The sequence below is a fragment of the Cydia amplana genome, chromosome 4 (genome assembly GCF_948474715.1).
Source record: "Cydia amplana chromosome 4, ilCydAmpl1.1, whole genome shotgun sequence".
Classification (NCBI taxonomy): domain Eukaryota; kingdom Metazoa; phylum Arthropoda; class Insecta; order Lepidoptera; family Tortricidae; genus Cydia; species Cydia amplana.
In genome coordinates this window covers 6,530,648-6,551,204 of record NC_086072.1, presented here as the reverse complement: position 1 = coordinate 6,551,204, position 20,557 = coordinate 6,530,648, and the positions used below count along the sequence as shown (strand labels likewise).

The 20,557-nt window shown below is 37.1% G+C and overlaps 2 protein-coding genes and 1 long non-coding RNA gene across 3 annotated transcripts; 1 reads left to right on the top strand and 2 right to left on the bottom strand.

Moving 5' to 3' along the window:
* Window positions 1-291: 291 nt before the first annotated feature.
* LOC134647588 (uncharacterized) lies at window positions 292-999 on the bottom strand. Its single transcript, XR_010096837.1, has 2 exons — window positions 880-999; window positions 292-522 (listed from the first exon to the last, which is right to left on the bottom strand). It is a non-coding gene; the product is annotated as an uncharacterized LOC134647588 (long non-coding RNA).
* Window positions 1,000-1,413: 414 nt separating this feature from the next.
* LOC134647500 (uncharacterized) lies at window positions 1,414-7,933 on the bottom strand. The gene is made up of 17 exons (XM_063501851.1): window positions 7,780-7,933; window positions 7,457-7,616; window positions 7,154-7,376; window positions 6,763-6,893; window positions 6,435-6,566; window positions 5,598-5,715; window positions 5,445-5,511; window positions 5,288-5,353; window positions 4,765-4,826; window positions 3,865-4,642; window positions 3,600-3,645; window positions 3,426-3,523; window positions 2,742-3,317; window positions 2,487-2,579; window positions 1,941-2,090; window positions 1,712-1,836; window positions 1,414-1,470 (listed from the first exon to the last, which is right to left on the bottom strand). The coding sequence occupies exons 1-17, from the start codon at window positions 7,835-7,837 to the stop codon at window positions 1,414-1,416; spliced, it is 2,940 nt and encodes a 979-aa protein (XP_063357921.1). The 5' UTR covers window positions 7,838-7,933.
* Window positions 7,934-9,105: 1,172 nt separating this feature from the next.
* LOC134663132 (alkaline ceramidase) lies at window positions 9,106-13,916 on the top strand. Its single transcript, XM_063519461.1, has 5 exons — window positions 9,106-9,311; window positions 9,406-9,562; window positions 10,468-10,567; window positions 12,843-12,980; window positions 13,231-13,916. The coding sequence occupies exons 1-5, from the start codon at window positions 9,219-9,221 to the stop codon at window positions 13,550-13,552; spliced, it is 810 nt and encodes a 269-aa protein (XP_063375531.1). The 5' UTR covers window positions 9,106-9,218; the 3' UTR covers window positions 13,553-13,916.
* Window positions 13,917-20,557: the final 6,641 nt, after the last annotated feature.

The following is a 20,557-nucleotide window of genomic DNA, read 5'->3' as shown; positions in this document are numbered from 1 at the left end:
ATGCCTAGTACTATATTTTATTTCAAAAAACTCGCGTACCTAGAAGATGTTGATCTTAAAAGTCCTACCGCTTAGGGCAATCGCGAACATCGAAGTTTGCAAATTGCGGGCATGTTTCTCTGTCACTCTAATTATGCCTTAATTGGAGTAAAAGATAATGATGTCCGCAATTTGCGAACTTCGGTGTTCGCGGTAGACCCTCAACTCTAACCAGTAAAAACTCTAGCCAGTCCCGTAAGCCTAGCCCAGTAAGTCCCGTTTAACAAAATAACAATGCGTATAAATCGTTTAAGTTTAAATCAGTATATTTCATTGCTGCTCTGACGACACAGGAAAGGGCTAAATAATTAAAATCCTCAGCATTCAGTTCTTGCGTAGATGGACCTCGTGTTCACGTCTGTAGTGTCTCTTGCATTTTGATTCGGCATTGTTTCTTAAATAGCTTTGATGGTGACGTTTTTTACTTGGATTTGGTTTTCTGCGTCCACAATTTAGACAGTACTTTAATGGTGGGGACGGAATCTGGAAACGAAGTGAATTTGGACAAAAACAAGTGACCAACCGCAAAATATAGTGTAATACGGCATGTACCAATTCCTAAAACATTATTATAAAAAGAAATGAACAACTGCAATTCGGTTCTTAAGTGATAGGTAGGTTAAAAATCACTATGCGACCTATTCGTGACTTCCATCAGGAGAAGGGTCCTTATGCTTCATGTGCAATAACGATCTTTTTATCAGAATTTCTGCTGGAATTTTAGATGGAAAGGACCTTATTGCACTGCATTGCAGATATTAAGAAATTGTCAGGTAAATCTCATTTTAAGTGTTGTCCCTATTCCCCCCAGCCATCCCTATTCACCCCGGTTGACGGTACCTTGAGTTTCACAGTCTGATCATGCCTCCGCACTTCTACGCCTGTTGCACGCTTCTGTAACTGCCGCCATGTTACGTCCTCTTCTGTGCGTGCAGGTGATCTTTGTCGCCCTCTGTTCATTTTAACCATTCGAGTCTGTACGTGGCCGTCGTTAGCGGTCAAAGGGTTACGGGGCTCCTATTATAACTAATAAAAATATTACAGTTCTTACCTTGAGTTTCACAGTCTGATCATGCCTCCGCACTTCTACGCCTGTTGCACCCTTGTGTAACTGCCGCCATGTTACGTCCTCTTCTGTGCGTGCAGGTGATCTTTGTCGCCCTCTGTTTATTTTAACCATTCGAGTCTGTGGCCGTCGTCAGCGGTCAAAGGGTTACGGGGCTCCTGTTATAACTAATAAAAATATTACAGTACTTACCTTGAGTTTCACAGTCTGATCATGCCTCCGCACTTCTACGCCTGTTGCACGCTTGCGTAACTGCCGCCATGTTACGTCCTCTTCTGTGCGTGCAGGTGATCTTTGTCGCCCTCTGTTCATTTTAACCATTCGAGTCTGTGGCCGTCGTCAGCGGTCAAAGGGTTACGGGGCTCCTGTTATAACTAATAAAAATATTACAGTACTTACCTTGAGTTTCACAGTCTGATCATGCCTCCGCACTTCTACGCCTGTTGCACGCTTGTGTAACTGCCGCCATGTTACGTCCTCTTCTATGCGTGCAGGTGATCTTTGTCGCCCTCTGTTCATTTTAAGCATTCGAGTCTGTGGCCCTCGTCAGCGGTCAAAGGGTTACGGGGCTCCTGTTATAACTAATAAAAATATTACAGTACTTACCTTGAGTTTCACAGTCTGATCATGCCTCCGCACTTCTACGCCTGTTGCACGCTTGTGTAACTGCCGCCATGTTACGTCCTCTTCTATGCGTGCAGGTGATCTTTGTCGCCCTCTGTTCATTTTGCCTGTCGGAAAATTAGTTATTAATTTCCAGGAAACAGAATTTACTCCCAAGATCTATTGCGAAATCCATTTTAACAGTTGTTGTTAATCAAATAATCACGTTTACCTGCTTTTCGTTTCAAATCGGTAATATATTTTGATATGTACTTTAGCCACTTGTTCCATTTATCTAGGTTCATGAGAATGAAGTCCAAATCTTGGCACCATTTTTTATATTTACGCTCCCGCTCTTTCATTCTGTCTGTTCCTACATAACCTGCATTTTATCGAAGATTTATTTTATTGAAGTCGGTAGATACAAATTAACAAATTATTTTAACGGATTATATACGTATGTATAATACAAATAATACATCATACGCGATACATATATCGCATACAAACACACAAAATGTCTGGATTATATTTCATGGGTATAATATAAACATTATAAACTATCGCGATATAAACACTATAAACTATCGCGGTAATAAACGACAATATTTTAAATAAAAAATAGTGCAAATTAAGGGCTCCACGGACCTTGTAACACATCGCATCCAATTTTAAATACAGTGCCGACTTAGTCGATCGATAGATTGATCAAAAATCGCAATGTATCGAAAATCGTATGCGATTTTTTGTAAGACGAGTGGAGCCCTTATTCTTTTACCCGAGTAGTTCAATGACATGCAGGTGCAAGGACCTACGTTGGGTTCGCCTTGGCCGCGTCTTATCCAGGCAGGGGCATATTTTGGATGAACTCCTAAAAACACATGCCAATGTAGATTTTTGTTAGATTTCAAGTTTTACTTATCACGAAAGTGTATCGTCCTTCTAACTGTTTGGATTAAAATAGAATGGAACTCGCTTAACTAACTCATACGTAATATGCTAGCGCTAAAAGAAAATTTATAAAAATACCAACGGTAATCAAACTTCTGCGAAATTGATTCTTTAGCATTCTGTCTTTCATTAACATTAGTTGTGTCCTTCTGCAAATGTTCAAGACTTTGCGACTGGTTAAATTTTGACCTATCAGATTCCCAAACAATTTGGTCATATAATTCAGAAGCTTGCACATCTTCATCGCATATCAAAATAATAGATGCATCTTTATGTATAGACGTTACTTTCTGACCTTCCTGTGTCGGTTCTATTAAAGATATTTCACTGGGATTGTAAATTTCAGATTCGACCAATGGTCCGTCTGGCTGGTCGCCTTTTTCGTTAACATGGAGCGATTCTTTGCTACTCTGCAAATCACCAATCTCTTCTGCTACATTTGGGCTTAAAGTTATTTGCCGATTATTATCATCATTGTCAACCTCGTTATGTATTTTCGAGTCCGTAGTTTTAAGTAAATATTCAGTAGCGTCTTCAAGAGCAGTAGATATCATTTCATCCGCTTCTAATATCTTCCCCATAGAAGTGATGGAACGTGTTACACTCGCACTGGGTTTAGTTAAAGGTTTCATTTCTGGCCATGATTCATCAGCGTCACCTATTAAAAATATAAATTGTATAAATCTTTAAACAACTGTCTTGTTTAAACTGTTTAAAGATACAGTTTGCATAGGGCCTTAAAAATCTATTAACATAGTAAACTTACTCAACAATTCTTCATTTGGTGGGGCAAAATCTATATGAGGTCTGTCAGAGTATGCAATATTTTCCAATAGCTGTTCATCTTCTAAATGTAAATTTTTCCTATAAGAAAAAAATCTGCTTAGTATAAAACGAATCGCACATTTATTTAAAAAAATATAAATTTCAGTAGGTATACCTGTTAAGCAGATTATTTTGATCCTTAAGAATATCATTTATAGAGTCTGTAAAGAAAAATGAATTATTCTAGCAATTAAACTTGCAAGGTTTAGTTTAGATTTACGTACGCCTAATTTTAGTATATTATGTACGACTAAGGTAAGTATGTAAATGCAAGTCGTGGTACGCGACGTAAAGTAATCAGATAAGATCCACATAATTAGAAAATTCGGGGGTACGTTCTACTAGTAAAATCTAGAAAAATAATTTAAAATAAATATTACCAAGGTTTTCTTTAGAAAATTGAACTGTTTTGTTCTTTTCCTCAGATAATTCTTCAGTTATTACTTCAACTGCGTCACTCACGTTTGAGCTTTGTTCCTCATTTGTATCTGTAACGTTATTATCCACAGGTGCCAATAAGGTATTATCGTCAAATTTTTCATCGTCTTCAGTTTCATTTTCAATCACTGGTGGTATTGGTGGTGGTTCAGTAATTTCATTTGAGGGTAGCTGGGTCGAACTTAATTCTGGAGAGCCACTTATATTTTCATTGTGCTCATCATCATTATCGTCTTCGGGCATTGCTAACGGAGTATTGTTACTGTAAAGTACATCAATATCAGGTTCAAATTTAGTATCAGTTTCAGGTTTGATATCAGATTGAGATTGAATATCAGATTCAGCATTGATATAAGGTTCAGATTGAATATCAGGTTCCGGTTTAATATCAGGTTCTCCATATTCTTCGTTATTAATTGAAGGAACGTCAGATACTTTGCTAGGGCTTTCTAAAGAATCTTCTTGAGTTACTGAGTCTATAACGTCGTATATTTGTTTCATAATATCATTTTCTACAGTATCTTCATGGGCTTTTTCATCCACTGTAATAGCGTCATCTCGTGAAGCTTTTTCATCGATTGTAATAGCGTCATCTTGTGAAGCTTCTTTATCAGCAGTTTGACGGTCGGTTTCTTGTTGGTCATCTTTTTCGACGTCGTCTGAAGTTATACTTAAGAATTCTGGCGTCAAAATGTCCGATGGAGTTTTGATACATTTATGCTAGAATGATGAAAGATGGATGGAAAGATTAATTAACGGGAGGAAGGATTTATAGACATTTTTAGTCACCTATTTGAAGTTTATTAGCACAGTGTTTATATGCAAATATACTATGTACTTACCAAAATACTGTCCACTAAGTCGTCAAATATATCAAGAACGGGCCCTTCTTGTTCTTCTAGATCTGCAAATATGTATTACAAATATAGACTTTATGGAAATACTGAAATTTAGAATTTAAACTTCCGCTACACTGCTCTCTAAATAAAATTAATCTGAATAAACACGTTAAGTATTCGAAGCTGATTAAACAATTTATGAAAATTTTAAGGAGATACCCAAATCGTGGCGATATTTTAAGGCACACCAAAAAGCTTGGCAATAGATCGGCAATCGGCACCAACTCAACTCGACCCTCTTAATATTATTTGTAGCACGAGCTACTGGACGGCCGTCGGCGAGTGGACGGCGCGCAGACTTGCCGTGGTTTCTCCCTAGGCGCCGTTGTCACCTAACTTGACACCTATGGTATCTAGTCAACGGCGAGCGGATGAGATGTTGATGAGGTCTGGTGCCGAGCTTTTTAGTGTGAACTTTTAACGTAATCTCTAAAAAATAAATTAAACTGATGAAAAAAATATAAACCTTTTTCCTGGTATGTGATTATTTCAATGAGTGTTATCATATCTCCAGCAGGAAGTAATGCTCTTGCTAAAATAAAATATAAAAAAATAAACAAAAAATCGAAAGACAACAGTGAGTAAAACATGGCAAAAAAAGTGAATGTAATTCGAAAAATTACCTCTTAAATCTTCTTCCAGTAGTTTTTCTTCAGAATCTTCAAGTATTTTGGCTACCCAAATAGTTACCTGAGAGTGTAGTAAATTAGGGCAGGTTAAATTTTAATAGCCAAATAGGTACCTAACTACTTTGTTATTGATTGATTGATACCTACCTTTTCTGATATTTCTCGCACCATTCGTTTATTGGTTGCTTTGTCCGTTTTAAACGTTGTTGTATCTTTTATAATGTTGTTTATTTCTTGATTGATGATGTTCGAGATGTTTTGTAACCTAAATCGTTACACAACAATCGTTAAACAAATAATATTAATAGATATGCAATACCATAGGAAATACGAGGGGCCGCTCAAAAGTTCGCGGCTTAAAAAAATAGTATTAAAGTAAATGTTAATTATTAATCGTCAATAGTCGTTAGTAATGGCGGCAATATTTAAACGGTATCGTCTTGGGTCGTCCCATTCGTTTTTCGTCAAGTTCTTAAATTAGTCCTATTCTGCTTTCGTCACTCATTCTACATTGAAAGCCACTGACGATTGTGACGAACGTAGAATGGGTGACGAAAGCAGAACTTGACGAAAAACTAATGGGACGACCCAAGACGATACCATTTAAACTGCCAAAGAGGCGGAGAAAGTAGCATAGTTTTTATTTATTTTTTCTAGCTTTGGCCGCGAATATTCAGCCTCCCCTCGTACATCATACCATTCATACCTATAAGATTAGGTATGGGATAGGGAAAGTGCTCCCATGGTACAAATATCTAATAATCAAGTAAAATACTAATATGTAGAGGTCTTCTAGAGGTTAAGCTACCTCCTGTTGTTCCTTGTGAACACGCCTATGCTTTTTTTTACGGTATGCCCGTCTCGCAGCAATGGTGACAGTGAATACGGGATCGCAGAGCATTCCACCGCGAACACCGCCTGCTGCCGACAGCCGAGGCTGTCCCCTCCTTGACTTTACCTATTAAGAAAAAAACATGATCTTACCGAGAATTTAGAGTTATAACAATTGGTTTCATTAATAGCTCTGCTATTTTTATTCCAAATGCATCACTTAAAACTTTGTATTCTGCTTGGATTTTGTTCTGCATTTTCTCCTTGTTTATTTTTCTTGACGGCCTAAAATGGAATTATGACAGGTTGAAACAATTTAAAACTAGAGCTCAAAGTGAGAAGAAGATAAACGATAACGTAAAAAAAACCGTTTTTTTTTCTACTTCGTGGCAATTTAATTACCCATGTATATGAATAAAACCAGAAATTCACGTATGTATGTGAAGGTCACCTATGTAAGTAGATAAATATAGTACCTTACCTTTTACTTGGCGTAATTATGACGCTGTTATGAGTATCAGATGAGCGCCTGTTATGTTTCAAACAATTTACGGCATCAGAGACTTTAACTATTGGTTCTTGGTCCATAACACGCTGTTTCAGCCGATTTATCTAAAACCGAACCGTATACCCAATAACACTTATATTAAGGAAGCGGAAGACAACTGTAGAGATACCTGATTTTTTGTATGCTACATTCACCATCGTCGTCATCATATCAATAGAAAGACATTGGCATTGGATATAAGCACATTTAGGTATTATGTATAATCTTTCATTTACTGCTAACAAAAATACTAGAATATTTTCAAAGTCTAGACTACAATATCAAGTGTTACCATCGCTCTTGACGACTTTTCAAAACAACTCACCATCGCTTCCGGAAGTAAATTAGCATTGGCTCTCCACGAAGCCATACACTGTCGCTTGGTCGGCGCAGCTAACTCGCTGATTCGCATAGAGCACGCCGGCCTGCCCACCAGCGGACTTTGGTATGAACGACAACTGTCATCCCGTGATACTGACGAGCTCATCCTGGCATTCTTTGCAAGTGGGGACTTACTACGACCACGTGTGTTCCATTTCGAAATAGTTCTGGACATAAATTAACATAAGTAAGTTGAAGTGATAAGTAAAAGTAGAATTTATGCTCATAATCTTACAAGAGATTGAACCTTCTTTGGAAGTTTCCGCCGTTGGCGAGTTTTGGCGGCTTGATGAGGACATTGACATTATTTGAGCGCTCCGAGGCTAGGGACTTCTGGCCTTGAAGCATTCGACCTCGAGCGATTTCTCTTTGAATAGTTTGTTCGACCCATGTTTCTAACTCTGCATCTAAAAGGTATACATTGGTGAGTAGAGAGCGGTCTCATTGCCTTTAGGTACGAGGCCAAAGAGTAATGGGTGGTATAACCATGGACTCCTACAATATAGGTACCTATGTACATGGAAATCATGGAATAGACAATGATACAGTAACACCACAACTTAAACTTACCGGACGTAGGGTATGAAATACGACTCATTTGATAGGGTTTGTTAAATTGGTTTTGCATTGTAAATTAAGTCGTCATAACAAATAATTTTGAAGGAGTACCTAAACATGCAGTCTATTTAAAACCAAGCAAGTATAGGCTTTTAGAATTTAGACTTAAAACACCAACTGACATTGACAATCGTATTTTAAACTCATAAAATCTATTAAGCAATGGAACATTAGATAATAATATATACCAAGGACTGTAGACCTCGAAAATACAGGTAAGAATATTATTTATATAATCATTTACCATCTTCTTCTTCGTCTTTTGTCAGGCAATCAGGCATTCAAAAACATGTTAAAGATATTATTTAAACCTTTTTTTTTATTGTTTTTTTATTGTTATTAAACATGTTAAACTTTCCGCCGCGGCTTGTATCGACGTCTTTACCGCCATTTTTACTTATTTCCGGTTTCATGTTTCATACGATACAACAGATAAAATAATCGTTGCTTTTATTAAGCAGTATTCGCACGATCATACACGAGCACGACCGTCGATTTTGCAGATCAGCTTTGGCTTTACGCCGCAATTCGCGCACGTGTGGAGCGGGATATGTCTTTTCGTTTGTACCATGTGGCAATACTGTATAAACCGGTAACACTCGGTTTAGACTCTCGCGCGAGCCGCGAGCCGCGCCACGAGACGCGAGTCCACCGTTTACACTCGCGTTCGGCTTGTCATTCGGTTATAAACCTTATGCAGTGCCGTTAGTGTTTAAATTATATTAGCTCGACGAGCTTGCGAGCCACGAGACGAGCCGCGAGCTACCGCTTACACTCTCGTCTCGTGGCTCGGCTCGCGGCTCGTCTCGTGGCTCGCGCGACACTCGGTTTAGACTCTCGCGCGAGCCACGAGACGAGCCGCGAGCCGCGCCACGAGACGCGAGTCCACCGTTTACACTCGCGTTCGGCTGGTCATTCGGTTATAAACCTTATGCCGTGCCGTTAGTGTTTAAATTATATTAGCTCGACTAGCTTGCGAGCCACGAGACGAGCCGCGAGCCCACCGCTTACACTCTCGTCTCGTGGCTCGGCTCGCGGCTCGTCTCGTGGCTCGCGCGAGAGTCTAAATTGACTATAACACAGCACTATTGCGCCTTGACTTGACTTGTCATTTTTGCTGTCAATACAATACATACCGTTTGCATGCATATCGTCTTGGTCAAGGAAAATCAACGAAGTAGTGGCCGGTTCTTATTACTTGTACCTCGTACTTACTATACTCGGAATAATAAAAATTTGTGGAATTTGAATATCGTAAACTGCCAAATACACTGAGTAGCGATTTATGGATTGGAAGTCAGTTTTGTTAATGCGCAAAACTCCTGAATTAAAAAGAGCGATTTTCTTTGTGGAAATTCTTTGTTGGTAAACAAAGGATCGTGAGTTTCATAATGTGGTCTCATCTTCAACGGGGTAGTTCGCCTGTAGATTGGTGCGAATCTAATTACTCTATATCTCCCATGATAGCAGAGTTTGTTAACACAGTACGTAATTTATTTCAAATATTTGTTAATTCTGCGGTCAACGATCTCTTTCAGAAAGGACTTTTTTTTTGTAAATGTGCTAATTTATTTGCAGGTCAGCAACATTTTGTTTTTCCTGTTTCCACCGGTTCTCATTCATTTGTTTCAAGAGTATGCAAAGTTTGTTAACCCAGCCATAAATTTACTATGGATCATGCTGATGGTGGTGGGCCTGAGCTCGGCCTATTTTCACGCGACCCTCAGTTTAGTTGGTAAGCTCTTAATTAAACTAACTAAAATAAGTATACAGCTAAAACTGATTTAATCAACCTGATTTATAAAATTAGGAAAGAAACTGTAATAAAATCTTTAACAAGAACTTAATTGATTATATAATTATAACTACAGCTTGACACATTGGTGTCTTGATTAGGGTTGCCAACTATTTTTTGGTGGAATATAGTATTTTCCAGAATAAGGCATCAAAAATATAGTACATTTCAAAAAAATATAGTACTTTTAGATAAAATACTAAACATAAGTGTACTATTCTTTATTCTTTATTCAGGCAAACACTAAGTATAAGTTTACAGCTATAGCCAAGACACTTATACTGCTAATAGATATGTAGTCAGTATGATAAAATTAGTACACTTGTATTACACACGTTATACACTTTAAGAACTATCTCTATAATTAAACATAGTTAAGTACATAGTAAGTATTACTAATACGTTTAATCGGAAATATAGTATTTTAGCGTACTATATATTTTTCCAAAAATATATAGTACAGAGAGCCAAAATATAGTACAATACTATATTATATAGTACGGTTGGCAACCCTAGTCTTGATGTACCTAATTATAAATAGTTTTTACTGTATACCAGTTATAACCTCGTAAGGCCTAATGTGCATTACAATGTACATGTTTCAATCTAATTAGAACCTTTCATAAACCAAATAAAAAGTAGCATTTCTTTTATTTCACTGCTTTCTCTAACAAAAGAAAGTCATCCCGATTCACTATCCAACAAGGTTTAAATGAAAAATAGGAATGTATTGTATGGTGGGCCTTAGGAAGATAAGGTTCAATGAACTTGAAAAAAGTGAGTCACCTTTTAGAAGTCGAAAACAGGTTTTGATTATGATACTTTATGTGTAATATTGCTTTCAGGTCAACTGCTGGATGAGATAGCCATACTGTGGGTGTTTATTGCTACATTTGCTATGTTTCTGCCAAGAAGATATTTTCCTAAATTCTTAGGAGGTAATAGGTAAGCTTTGTAGACTCATTATTATTATGTTCCGTTTAATGGTCTGTCAACTTCTCAACATACACTACAAAATGTCAAAAATAGAGGAAAGTATCTGTTAAACTCTTAGCCTACTTAGGTCAATTCTAAACTACCACATACCTACAGAGTTCCCAATACACAATGATGACAAACAAACATCCCTTTCAAATAAAACGCAACCCCAAACAACTATGAATTTTACAGTACATATGAGGCTACTTTTCCGCACTAGTGCGTAAAATAGCACTTTCCGTGCGTATGTCGAAACTTTAAAGTGCCATATGTACTGTAAAACGTTGTTCGATACACGTGCGAATAGGTAATTCGCAACTCGTGTCGATTTAAAACACTCCCTTCGGTCGTGTTTTAATTTATCGCCACTCGTTTCGAATTTTCTCTTTTTCGCACTTGTATCGAAAATAACTAATGTGTTTGACTAGACCCAGATGTCATAATTTTTTAAACAATTGCAGAACATTTAAACTTTTAGGATGTTAAGTGTTAAAATTGTGAACTACCAATATGTTAAAAAAATACATAGAAAAGAAATGACATTCCAAAAAAGCTTTCAGATGCATCATCATCTTCCTCGCGTTTGTCTCGGCATTTTGCCACGGGAGCCTGGGGTCCGTTTGGCAACTAATCCCAGGATTTGGCATAGACACTAGTTTTTACGAAAGCGACTGCCATCTGACCTTCCAACCCAGACGGTAAACTAGGCCTTATTGGGATTAGTCTGGTTTCCTCACGATGTTTTCCTTCACGGAAAAGCAACTGGTAAATATCAAATGATATTTCGTACATAAGTTCCGAAAAACTCATTGGTACGAGCCAGGGTTTGAACCCCGCGACCTCCAGATTGCAAGTCGCACGCTCTTACTGCTAGGCCACCAGCGCTTTATCTTTCAGCTTTCAGGTGCATATTCTGTTTTATAGAAAAATAATAATTTGTCTTTGTAGATTTCCAAATAGCCTTTATGCAAAAATTATTGTATTCTATTACTGTAAGTATACTTGCTCAACCATATACCTGTGTAATATGACCTTGGCTTGAATATTGCTTGTTCACATGCACATGTAGCTGTTTTGATTATTACTGCTCTAATTAAACTGTTTGTATTGTTCTACTCTGAATTGAGCATTGTATAGATATTTTAAAGTACATAAACCAAAGTGGTCAATGTGGTTTCTCACTTTTAGTCTATACCACAAACATCACTGTTTACATAGACCTCGACACTATTTATACTATACTCTGTTCTATAAGTATGAGAGAGAGATAGAAAGAGCTTGATAGTTTTCTAGATGTAAAATTAATTTTATGGTTTATGAGGGTCTATCTTTTATCTCAGTGGTTTGAGTAAGTTATTAGTTATGATCAAGTTGTCATACATAAGTAAGTTTAACCCGTGGAGCGCCCCGAACCAAGAATAGTATGGAGTTACTATCACACGTGTCTTGTTAGGGCGCTCCACGGGTTAAGTGCCTATGCATTTTGTTGCCTACTAGGCATAGCACAAGCCTTAGGTTCATGGTTTAGGACTAGGTTATTATTATTAAATACAAGGTTATTCAGAAATAATGAATTACAGTACAAAAGGCGGACTTAATGCCATTTACTTATTTATTTTTCTTATTGGAAGTAAATAACTCTACCTTGAACTAGAAATAGGTCCTCTTATTGGGACAGACATAGCTGATAAGACTGATAATTGTTTAATTATGACCTACAGTGCTAAAGCATTGTTAGCATACTTAATGACGTTATTGTTGACACAGCATACAATTAGATGCTTTGTTCTTATGTATTTATAACTAGATCTATTTATGAATGAGTATGTAGGTTTTCTGTTGCCAAATGTCTTGTATCCCTAATTAAAAGATAAATGTACCTGTTTATTTTTCCGGTGTCTATTTACATGTCTGCTTTGTTTGCCATTTAAGTAATTGAAACTCCAATTAGAAAAGTACCTACGAGGGGTTGGATACGTGACTCAATTCACTATATCATATACCATTAAACGAGCAATTCTTGTATATTTATATATTTCGGGGATCTCGGAAACGGCTCTAAAGATTCGGGGGAAACAGAAGAGTCGTGGATTGTATATGGCCCAATACGTTCCACGACTCTTCTATTTCCGAACCGACTCTATAACGTCAGCCGGAAATTGATTAGGTTTCGGATATGTCGCGTCAAGTGTTAGAATAATATATCTTTATCTTTTTTCAATTTATATATTTTCTTTTCCAGAAAAATGCTAGCATTGTACGCGTGCGTTTTCTCATTTGTATCAACTGGCTTCCTGCTGATGTATCCATTCGCCAACGCGTTTGCTCTGATGGCGCTCGTCGTACCCAGTTTAATGTTCATGTACAAGGAGTTATTAAGGTAAACTTACATTAGGTTTTTGTACCGCAGTGGTTTAAGTAAGGTAGTTTACTGATGCTTTAGCAAATTGGTCTTTCGAACCGGATTATCAGATAGCGTAATAAAATTAGGTAGGTAATACCTTTTTTGACGACGAGTGTTGCTGAAAATATAGCAGTTTTCAAGCGCTTATGAAACAATGATGTAATATCTACACTTAGGTAACCCAGATGGGAAACTGTATGTAATAAATATTTCTACACAATTTCAGAGTAAATTGCGCGCGCGTGTACCGCCTAGGGTTGCGCAGCATGGCCGTCTGCTTCCTAGCCCTGTTCTGCTGGATCATCGACCGCCTCTTCTGCGACGCGTGGCTCTCCATCGACTTCCCCTACATGCACGGCGTTTGGCACATCCTTAGCTTCATCGCGACCTACACGGCGTTCGTAGTGTTCGCCTATTTCAATGTCTCCGAGGAAAACCCGGACCAAAAACCTGTGCTCAAGTATTGGCCAAGCAACGACTTCGAATTGGGTATCCCGTATATTTCTGTCAAACGTCCGTGTAAGAAAGATGAAGATTTGGCAATATAAAACGCTTCTTCTATATTTGTAGTACGTAAAGACACGTTCACATTAGGCTTGATCAGCCATTTTGGTGTATTGTATCCGTAGTGTAAACGCTCTATTCTAAATATTAAGTATGCTAACTGATGGCTGACCGTAACCAAACTTGGAGCCTAATGTGCACGTGCCGTAAATGAGTCGCTAAATCGAATGTGATATGTGAGTGTGAATTAGACTGTAAATCGTGATGTCTATGTTTAGCTAAACGCTGTAGATGTAAAACAAATGCAGCTCGCTAAAGCATAGGATATTATGTAAGTAATTTGATTATTACCGTGAAATTCAATTTCAATAAGTTTAGGTACCAAAGTATGACAGTAGCCATCAAAAACATTCTAAAGCCCCGTCTCCATATCGCGCGGCAAACTATCGAACATTGGCTCGCGCGGCAGCCGCGCGCTATGGATACCGGGTTGGCTCGCGAGCCATAGTTTGCCGCGCGATATGGAGACGGGGCTTTACACTACCACTTTGTGTTCTAATATTTTTGATCACAATGTTCGGTCCGATATCAAAATTTTAATCGCCACTGAATAGTTTCCACCTCGAATCATGACTAGCGTATTATTTTTGGCATTCAATTTGTTAGACATATAAGGATGCCAATAATGTGTTATAAATAATAATTAATACTGTGGCGTCACGTATTCAATAATGTTCATCAGTAGTTTCATTGTTGAGTGTGTAAAGTTGATTTAAAATAATGTAAACAAACAAAACTACGGGAATCTGCTTATAATAAAATACCACTGATATAAAAAGTTACTCTTTGTATATAAGATATCTATCATCTCATTATCCAAATTTATTTACATTGTTTTTAATACAAAAAAAAACAGATTATAGATATTATGACTAAGAATTAAGTAGAGTTTTAACGAAAGTATATTTTACGATTAGCTGATAATGTATGAGCTATGGTATGAGTGATAAACAAGCTTTTTTATTTTTTTAAATTTAAATTTTATAAATGATTGTGCTGAAAATGGCAATGTAAATCATGTCTGCACTTTTAGATACCCATATATTTATTTATTTTGTTAGATCTGTGTACAATTAATAATGCATTTATTTTGTAAGTTATTATTATTAGGATATTAAGGTAGCAGACAAATTAGAAATAGGTGTTTGTATTTAGTTTATGTATTTATTGTTAAATCTAAATCCTACATTGAGAAAAATATGTCGTAAATAAGTAGTATAAATCTGTGACGTTATAATAAGTGTCAGTGCAGTGGGCTAATGATAATGTTACATAGTTTCATGTCGTTATGTGTGTAGCCTCCACGATTTAATACCTATAGTTTGGAGCTAGATTTTAGTATGTAGGTGATCTTATTACTTCCTAGAACGTGTCTAGTCTATATCTATCAGGCGAGAACCTTGAATAAACAAATTCGATCGGTTGGATTGCCTTTTTTGTAGGTGAATTCAAACAATGGTGTCGCCGTTGTGGATGCGAAAAGAAAATAATTATGTACACGTCATTCTATATAAATTAATGTCCTTTCAGAAACCGTTTTAACAATAATTTTGAACAAAGAGTTCATGGTTGTAGTAGAGATGTAGTGTAAGTAAAATCGTGCCCTCGAGTTTGAAAGCTAAACCAGATGTCGCCAACTTTTGACAACAGAGTGCATATAGACATAGAGAAATATAGTAAGACAAGAGTGCTCACTCCATACATCAGTTTTGGTACCAAAAAGACTATTATTTTCATAGTCGACATCTAGCATCGAGTAGCGGAATTATCAGTACTGCTACTTGACAATAGATGTAGCACCGACCGGAAAGTCTTATGTTGTTGAGCATTAGACTTTCCGGTCGGTGCTACTGCTTTTTTTTTAATGATGTAGCTGTAATGTACGAAGCTGTACAGTGCCATCTATCTACATTAGCTGTCAAATCCGAACAAAGATTTGCCTTACACAAAATCTCTTACAATCAATGAATCTTTGCTTATGAATATGCCTAATATTAGGGATAGGTACCTGGTACATTTGGTGTTAATAAGTATGTATCATATATAAATGATTAGCTCAAAATTATAAAACATTGATCTAGAAATTAAGGGTTGTGCTCATTATCATTATCATTCATTAAAATATTTTTTTGCATGTTTTTATGTAGGTACCTAGTTATTCTATCTGCCGACATGAAACCTATATAAATGTTGTTACCTTCTACATCTTATAAACGTGCTCGCCATGTACATAAGTAATGCACGATCATTGAAATTGTATTATTTCTTATAGTATTATATTTTTAGTTAGAATTCTCTAATTAGAACGAACCAAATTTATATTTTCGCTGTGATTTTTTTGGTATCTATTTTATTTATTTATTTTTTGGCTCGAGTGGCAATGCTTTACGAATAGTTTATATACATATATTATTATTTACATTATAATAAAGCGTTTTAAAACTATCGTTACTTCAATCATGTTTACTGTTACTTCAAGTTCATTGGCAAACCTACAATAAATTAATTTATGTGTATGTCACTAAAACAAAAAAGTCAGCTGCAGAGAGAAGTACCTTGACTCCCCTGCATTAGACTGATTGTATGTATGCAGGGGGGTCACCCCTTTCCGCAGCTGACTGTACCTTAACCTTACAATGTGCCCTACATCTTGTCTAAATTTACAATATAGCTGGGAACAACAATTGATCGTGGCATATGTATATCAGTTTATTAAATTCACTGCGTCACTAGAGAATACGCTACTACTATCGTTACTACGACTGTTTTGCCATCTAGTGTCGAATAGCGAAACTAATTTCAATTGAGAGAGAGAGAGAGATACACTTAAAGCTGTTTTCGTAACTGTAACTACATAATTATACATATGACGAGGAGGGATAAACGATCATGTTAATTAGAGATGCTCAATGTACGGCATAGGTAAAACGATAGATTTCATAAAATATTAATTATAGGAATGTAGTGAGGTTGACTGCGACACTTTTCCAATTCAAATCTGACTGACGGTTCCACTCAGGATGCCATCTCATTTCGGGCTGTCCGCAGAATCAGCCAGGAACCAATCCATTAAAGAAGCTGTTCAGGTCATTCAAATAAAAGTCACTGTATCGCAGTCAAACACACTCAAGCATAGACTATTTCAATACTTGACATTCCATCAAACGCAGCCGTCATAAATCATAATAGACGGTCTGCGACACGGCCATTCTGACCTTTCACACGTCCTCGTGGGAAGAGTACGATGCAAGTCAAAACTCCACAGGAACAACAAGTCCACTCGGCTATCCTGATCACAATCATAAGTGCAAACAGACTTTACATAAGTTCGCTCGATCAAGTTCAATCGAATTTTATTTAGGAATATAAGAATTTTAAAGCCGCAATGTTCAAGTGCAAGTACAAGTCCAAGTTCAAGTGCAAGTTCAAGTGCAAGTTCGCAATAACCTTATTTGCTTAGAGCTTTATTATCAGTAAAAATGGAACAGGTTGTTAGACTAGTAGTATTCTGTACATCCATAATTGCGTAACCCGCAATCCACATCATTGGCCAAACTCCTTTTATTTATAGGGTATAATCTTTTTTTTTGGCTCTGTCCTTATTGCGTAACCCGCAATCTGCATCATTGGCTAACCACCAATGAAAAACCACAGTACTCATTGCGTAACCCGCAATCTGCATCATTGGCTAAACCACCAATGAAAAACCACAACTCATTGCGTAACCCGCAATCTGCATCATTGGCTAAACCACCAATGAAAAACCACAACTCATTGCGTAACCCGCAATCTGCATCATTGGCTAAACCACCAATGAAAAACCACAACTCATTGCGTAACCCGCAATCTGCATCATTGGCTAAACCACCAATGAAAAACCACAACTCATTGCGTAACCCGCAATCTGCATCATTGGCTAAACCACCAATGAAAAACCACAACTCATTGCGTAACCCGCAATCTGCATCATTGGCTAAACCACCAATGAAAAACCACAACTCATTGCGTAACCCGCAATCTGCATCATTGGCTAAACCACCAATGAAAAACCACAGTATACTACTAGTATCATCCGCATGAGAATGTTAAACATTTCATCAACTTAGAGCATAGTGATGTTATGAATGAATGATTTATTAATGATCAGAAGTCATCATTGCGAACTTGCTCCAGACTCTGCATTATCATCGTCTAGATTACTTGGATGTAAAGGTTTTGGCACTTACCTATTTTCTCTAACCAATCGTGAGCATACTTGTAGGTATGAGCATTGCTTCGATGTGTATCTATCTCCTTTCACCACCTTCCAGGTGACCAGGACCTACAGAAGACACGGTGTAACGCGCAACATGACACACGAAAAGGAATTTAATTGCTCAGTCGGTCCTTATCTTCTTACATCCTCGGTCCTTATCATACATGAAATAAAATCGGTTTCGCGACGACTAGTAAATCGCCTCACCTCACCATTCCATTCACCGTTCTTTATTTTTATAACCATTAACGAAAAGAAAACAACCATACGAAACAACTTATGTTGGCCTACTGTCATGAAAATATTATGCATAAATAAATAACTAACATAAATAAATAAACTTGGGCTTTGTTTGATTTTAAAAACAAGATCGTTATGCTAAATCATCGAAACACTACCTACTTCAACTTCAAAGCACGGAGATAGGTGTTTCATGTCACTTATATACCACATGCAACGTATGCCTTAAATGTCTTATGAAAATGAAAAGCGTGAAGCGTGTTTCACCCGGACACCAATAGACATTAAATTTCTAATTTTAATAAAATCAAACTAATTACAATTTGACAAACGTATTACTTTCTTGATCCATCCTACCCCTGGGGAAAAAAAAACAAATAAAGGCAGTCTTTGTATAACTAATTGCTTCAAAGCAATATAACTTCGGGAATGTGTATAGTCTTACACTCACAATGTGTCCATAATGTCTCCATATCAAAATTAAAATCAAATTAAAATAATGACCCGGTCGGTAGGTACGCCTCAAGTTAATTGAAAGCAAATTTCAGTACCTAGTCCATTGGGCAGACGACGACGAGTTGACGTTACTGAATCACGACTTAGTCGCTTTCTGGAGTACCTACATGTTAAAATGAAAATGACCATTCAAATAATTATGTCAAATCTGTATGTAACATTTACATTATCCATTATGTTACCAACATGACTTGTCGTATTGTTAACAATTTAATCGTTTTTACATACATAATAGTTTTTAAATTTAAGGGTGGATCAAAGTTATTTTGTTGCCACTCTATCCCGCTGTTCAGGGGACCACAGTGACAGTTTGTTGTAAGTATTCTAGCGGTCGTTGTCTTTCAAAATAAATAATTTAATTAATTAACACAATCTTAAAATGCGTGCTTGATTACTGAACGATTAAAAGAAGTGTTTTTATTTTTATTTTATTTCATTTTCGTCAAAAGCCTCCATCGCCGACTGTACCTGCCCTCCAACAGGCAACCAATACTCATCGAGACAATTCCAACAATACTAAACACAACCAAGCTAGGTACGTCGTCCCATTCAACTCCATCACTGATGTGGAGCTGATCTGAATCAGCTCTACGTCATAAGAATATGGCATTAAATTGTCATCCAATTTATTCTCATTCCAGTTCCATCGGAAACCGGGAAGCAAGTCACATAGAATTTGCATTATTTGACTCGTACATTGCAAGATCAATTAAAATTTGTCACGAGAACAATAGGTAGGTGTATTAGAATTTGTCAGATAACGTTTGTGCATCAATATACGTAAATAAACTACAGATTTTTACTGTTTTTAATCGTTGCAAAGCTTGAACAGCTTATATCTCGCTATGCGCTACTAATTAAAAATTGGTTTATCTCCATCGGGTATTCATGCTAAAAATAGTACATATTGTATTCCAAACCGTGTATGACGTTTTAAGTTGTCGTGTCTATGTCGCCAAGAACGCTCATTAAGTGTCATTGCGCCCGCCGTCGAAGGAACCTTCATGCTTTCGAGCCTTAAGCGAGACTCATATTTGCATAATTAAAACATTGGTTTGAGTAGTTGTGTGTTCATTTTGGCTGTATCAAATGTGGGCCAAAGAGCCCCTAAATAAAGGAAAACATAATATGAAGTCTCAAGAAATTCGACCGGTACCACCGTGACCCGGAAGGCTAGTGGCTTTGGCGTCCGCCGCAAATGCAGAAGACGCAGATTCGTTCCTAGCCCACTTCTGATGACGAGGAGGGATAAACGATCATGTTAATTAGAGATGCTCAATGTACGGCATAGGTAAAACGATAGATTTCATAAAATATTAATTATAGGAATGTAGTGAGGTTGACTGCGACACTTTTCCAATTCAAATCTGACTGACGGTTCCACTCAGGATGCCATCTCATTTCGGACTGTCCGCAGAATCAGCCAGGAACCAATCCATTAAAGAAGCTGTTCAGGTCATTCAAATAAAAGTCACTGTATCGCAGTCAAACACACTCAAGCATAGACTATTTCAATACTTGACATTCCATCAAACGCAGCCGTCATAAATCATAATAGACGGTCTGCGACACATATATACCATGGTATAATAATATACTCCGCCTGGTACTCTATTCCGAGATTCGCGAATGACCTAACTGGCACTTGCCTACGTCATCATGCTGTTTACAGGTTCTCAAACTTTAAAATGTGGGAGAATTTTAACCAACAGTGAAAATTATTTTAACGGCATTAATTTTAAGTTATTCATGTAGAAACATAGTAAAATAAAACAAATCTATACTGCACTTTTCACTCCTACTCTTACAGTTCCGAATAGAGCAGCCAACCATTTTCGTAACAAAACATTATAGGCGGGGGAAGAAAAAATTTTGCTTGCATTAATTCGTACAGTCTCGAAAGCTTTTTCTAATCAATATTTAGGGTTTACAGATGCCCACGATACGATTATCTCGAGTACCGTAATTGAGCTCTTCA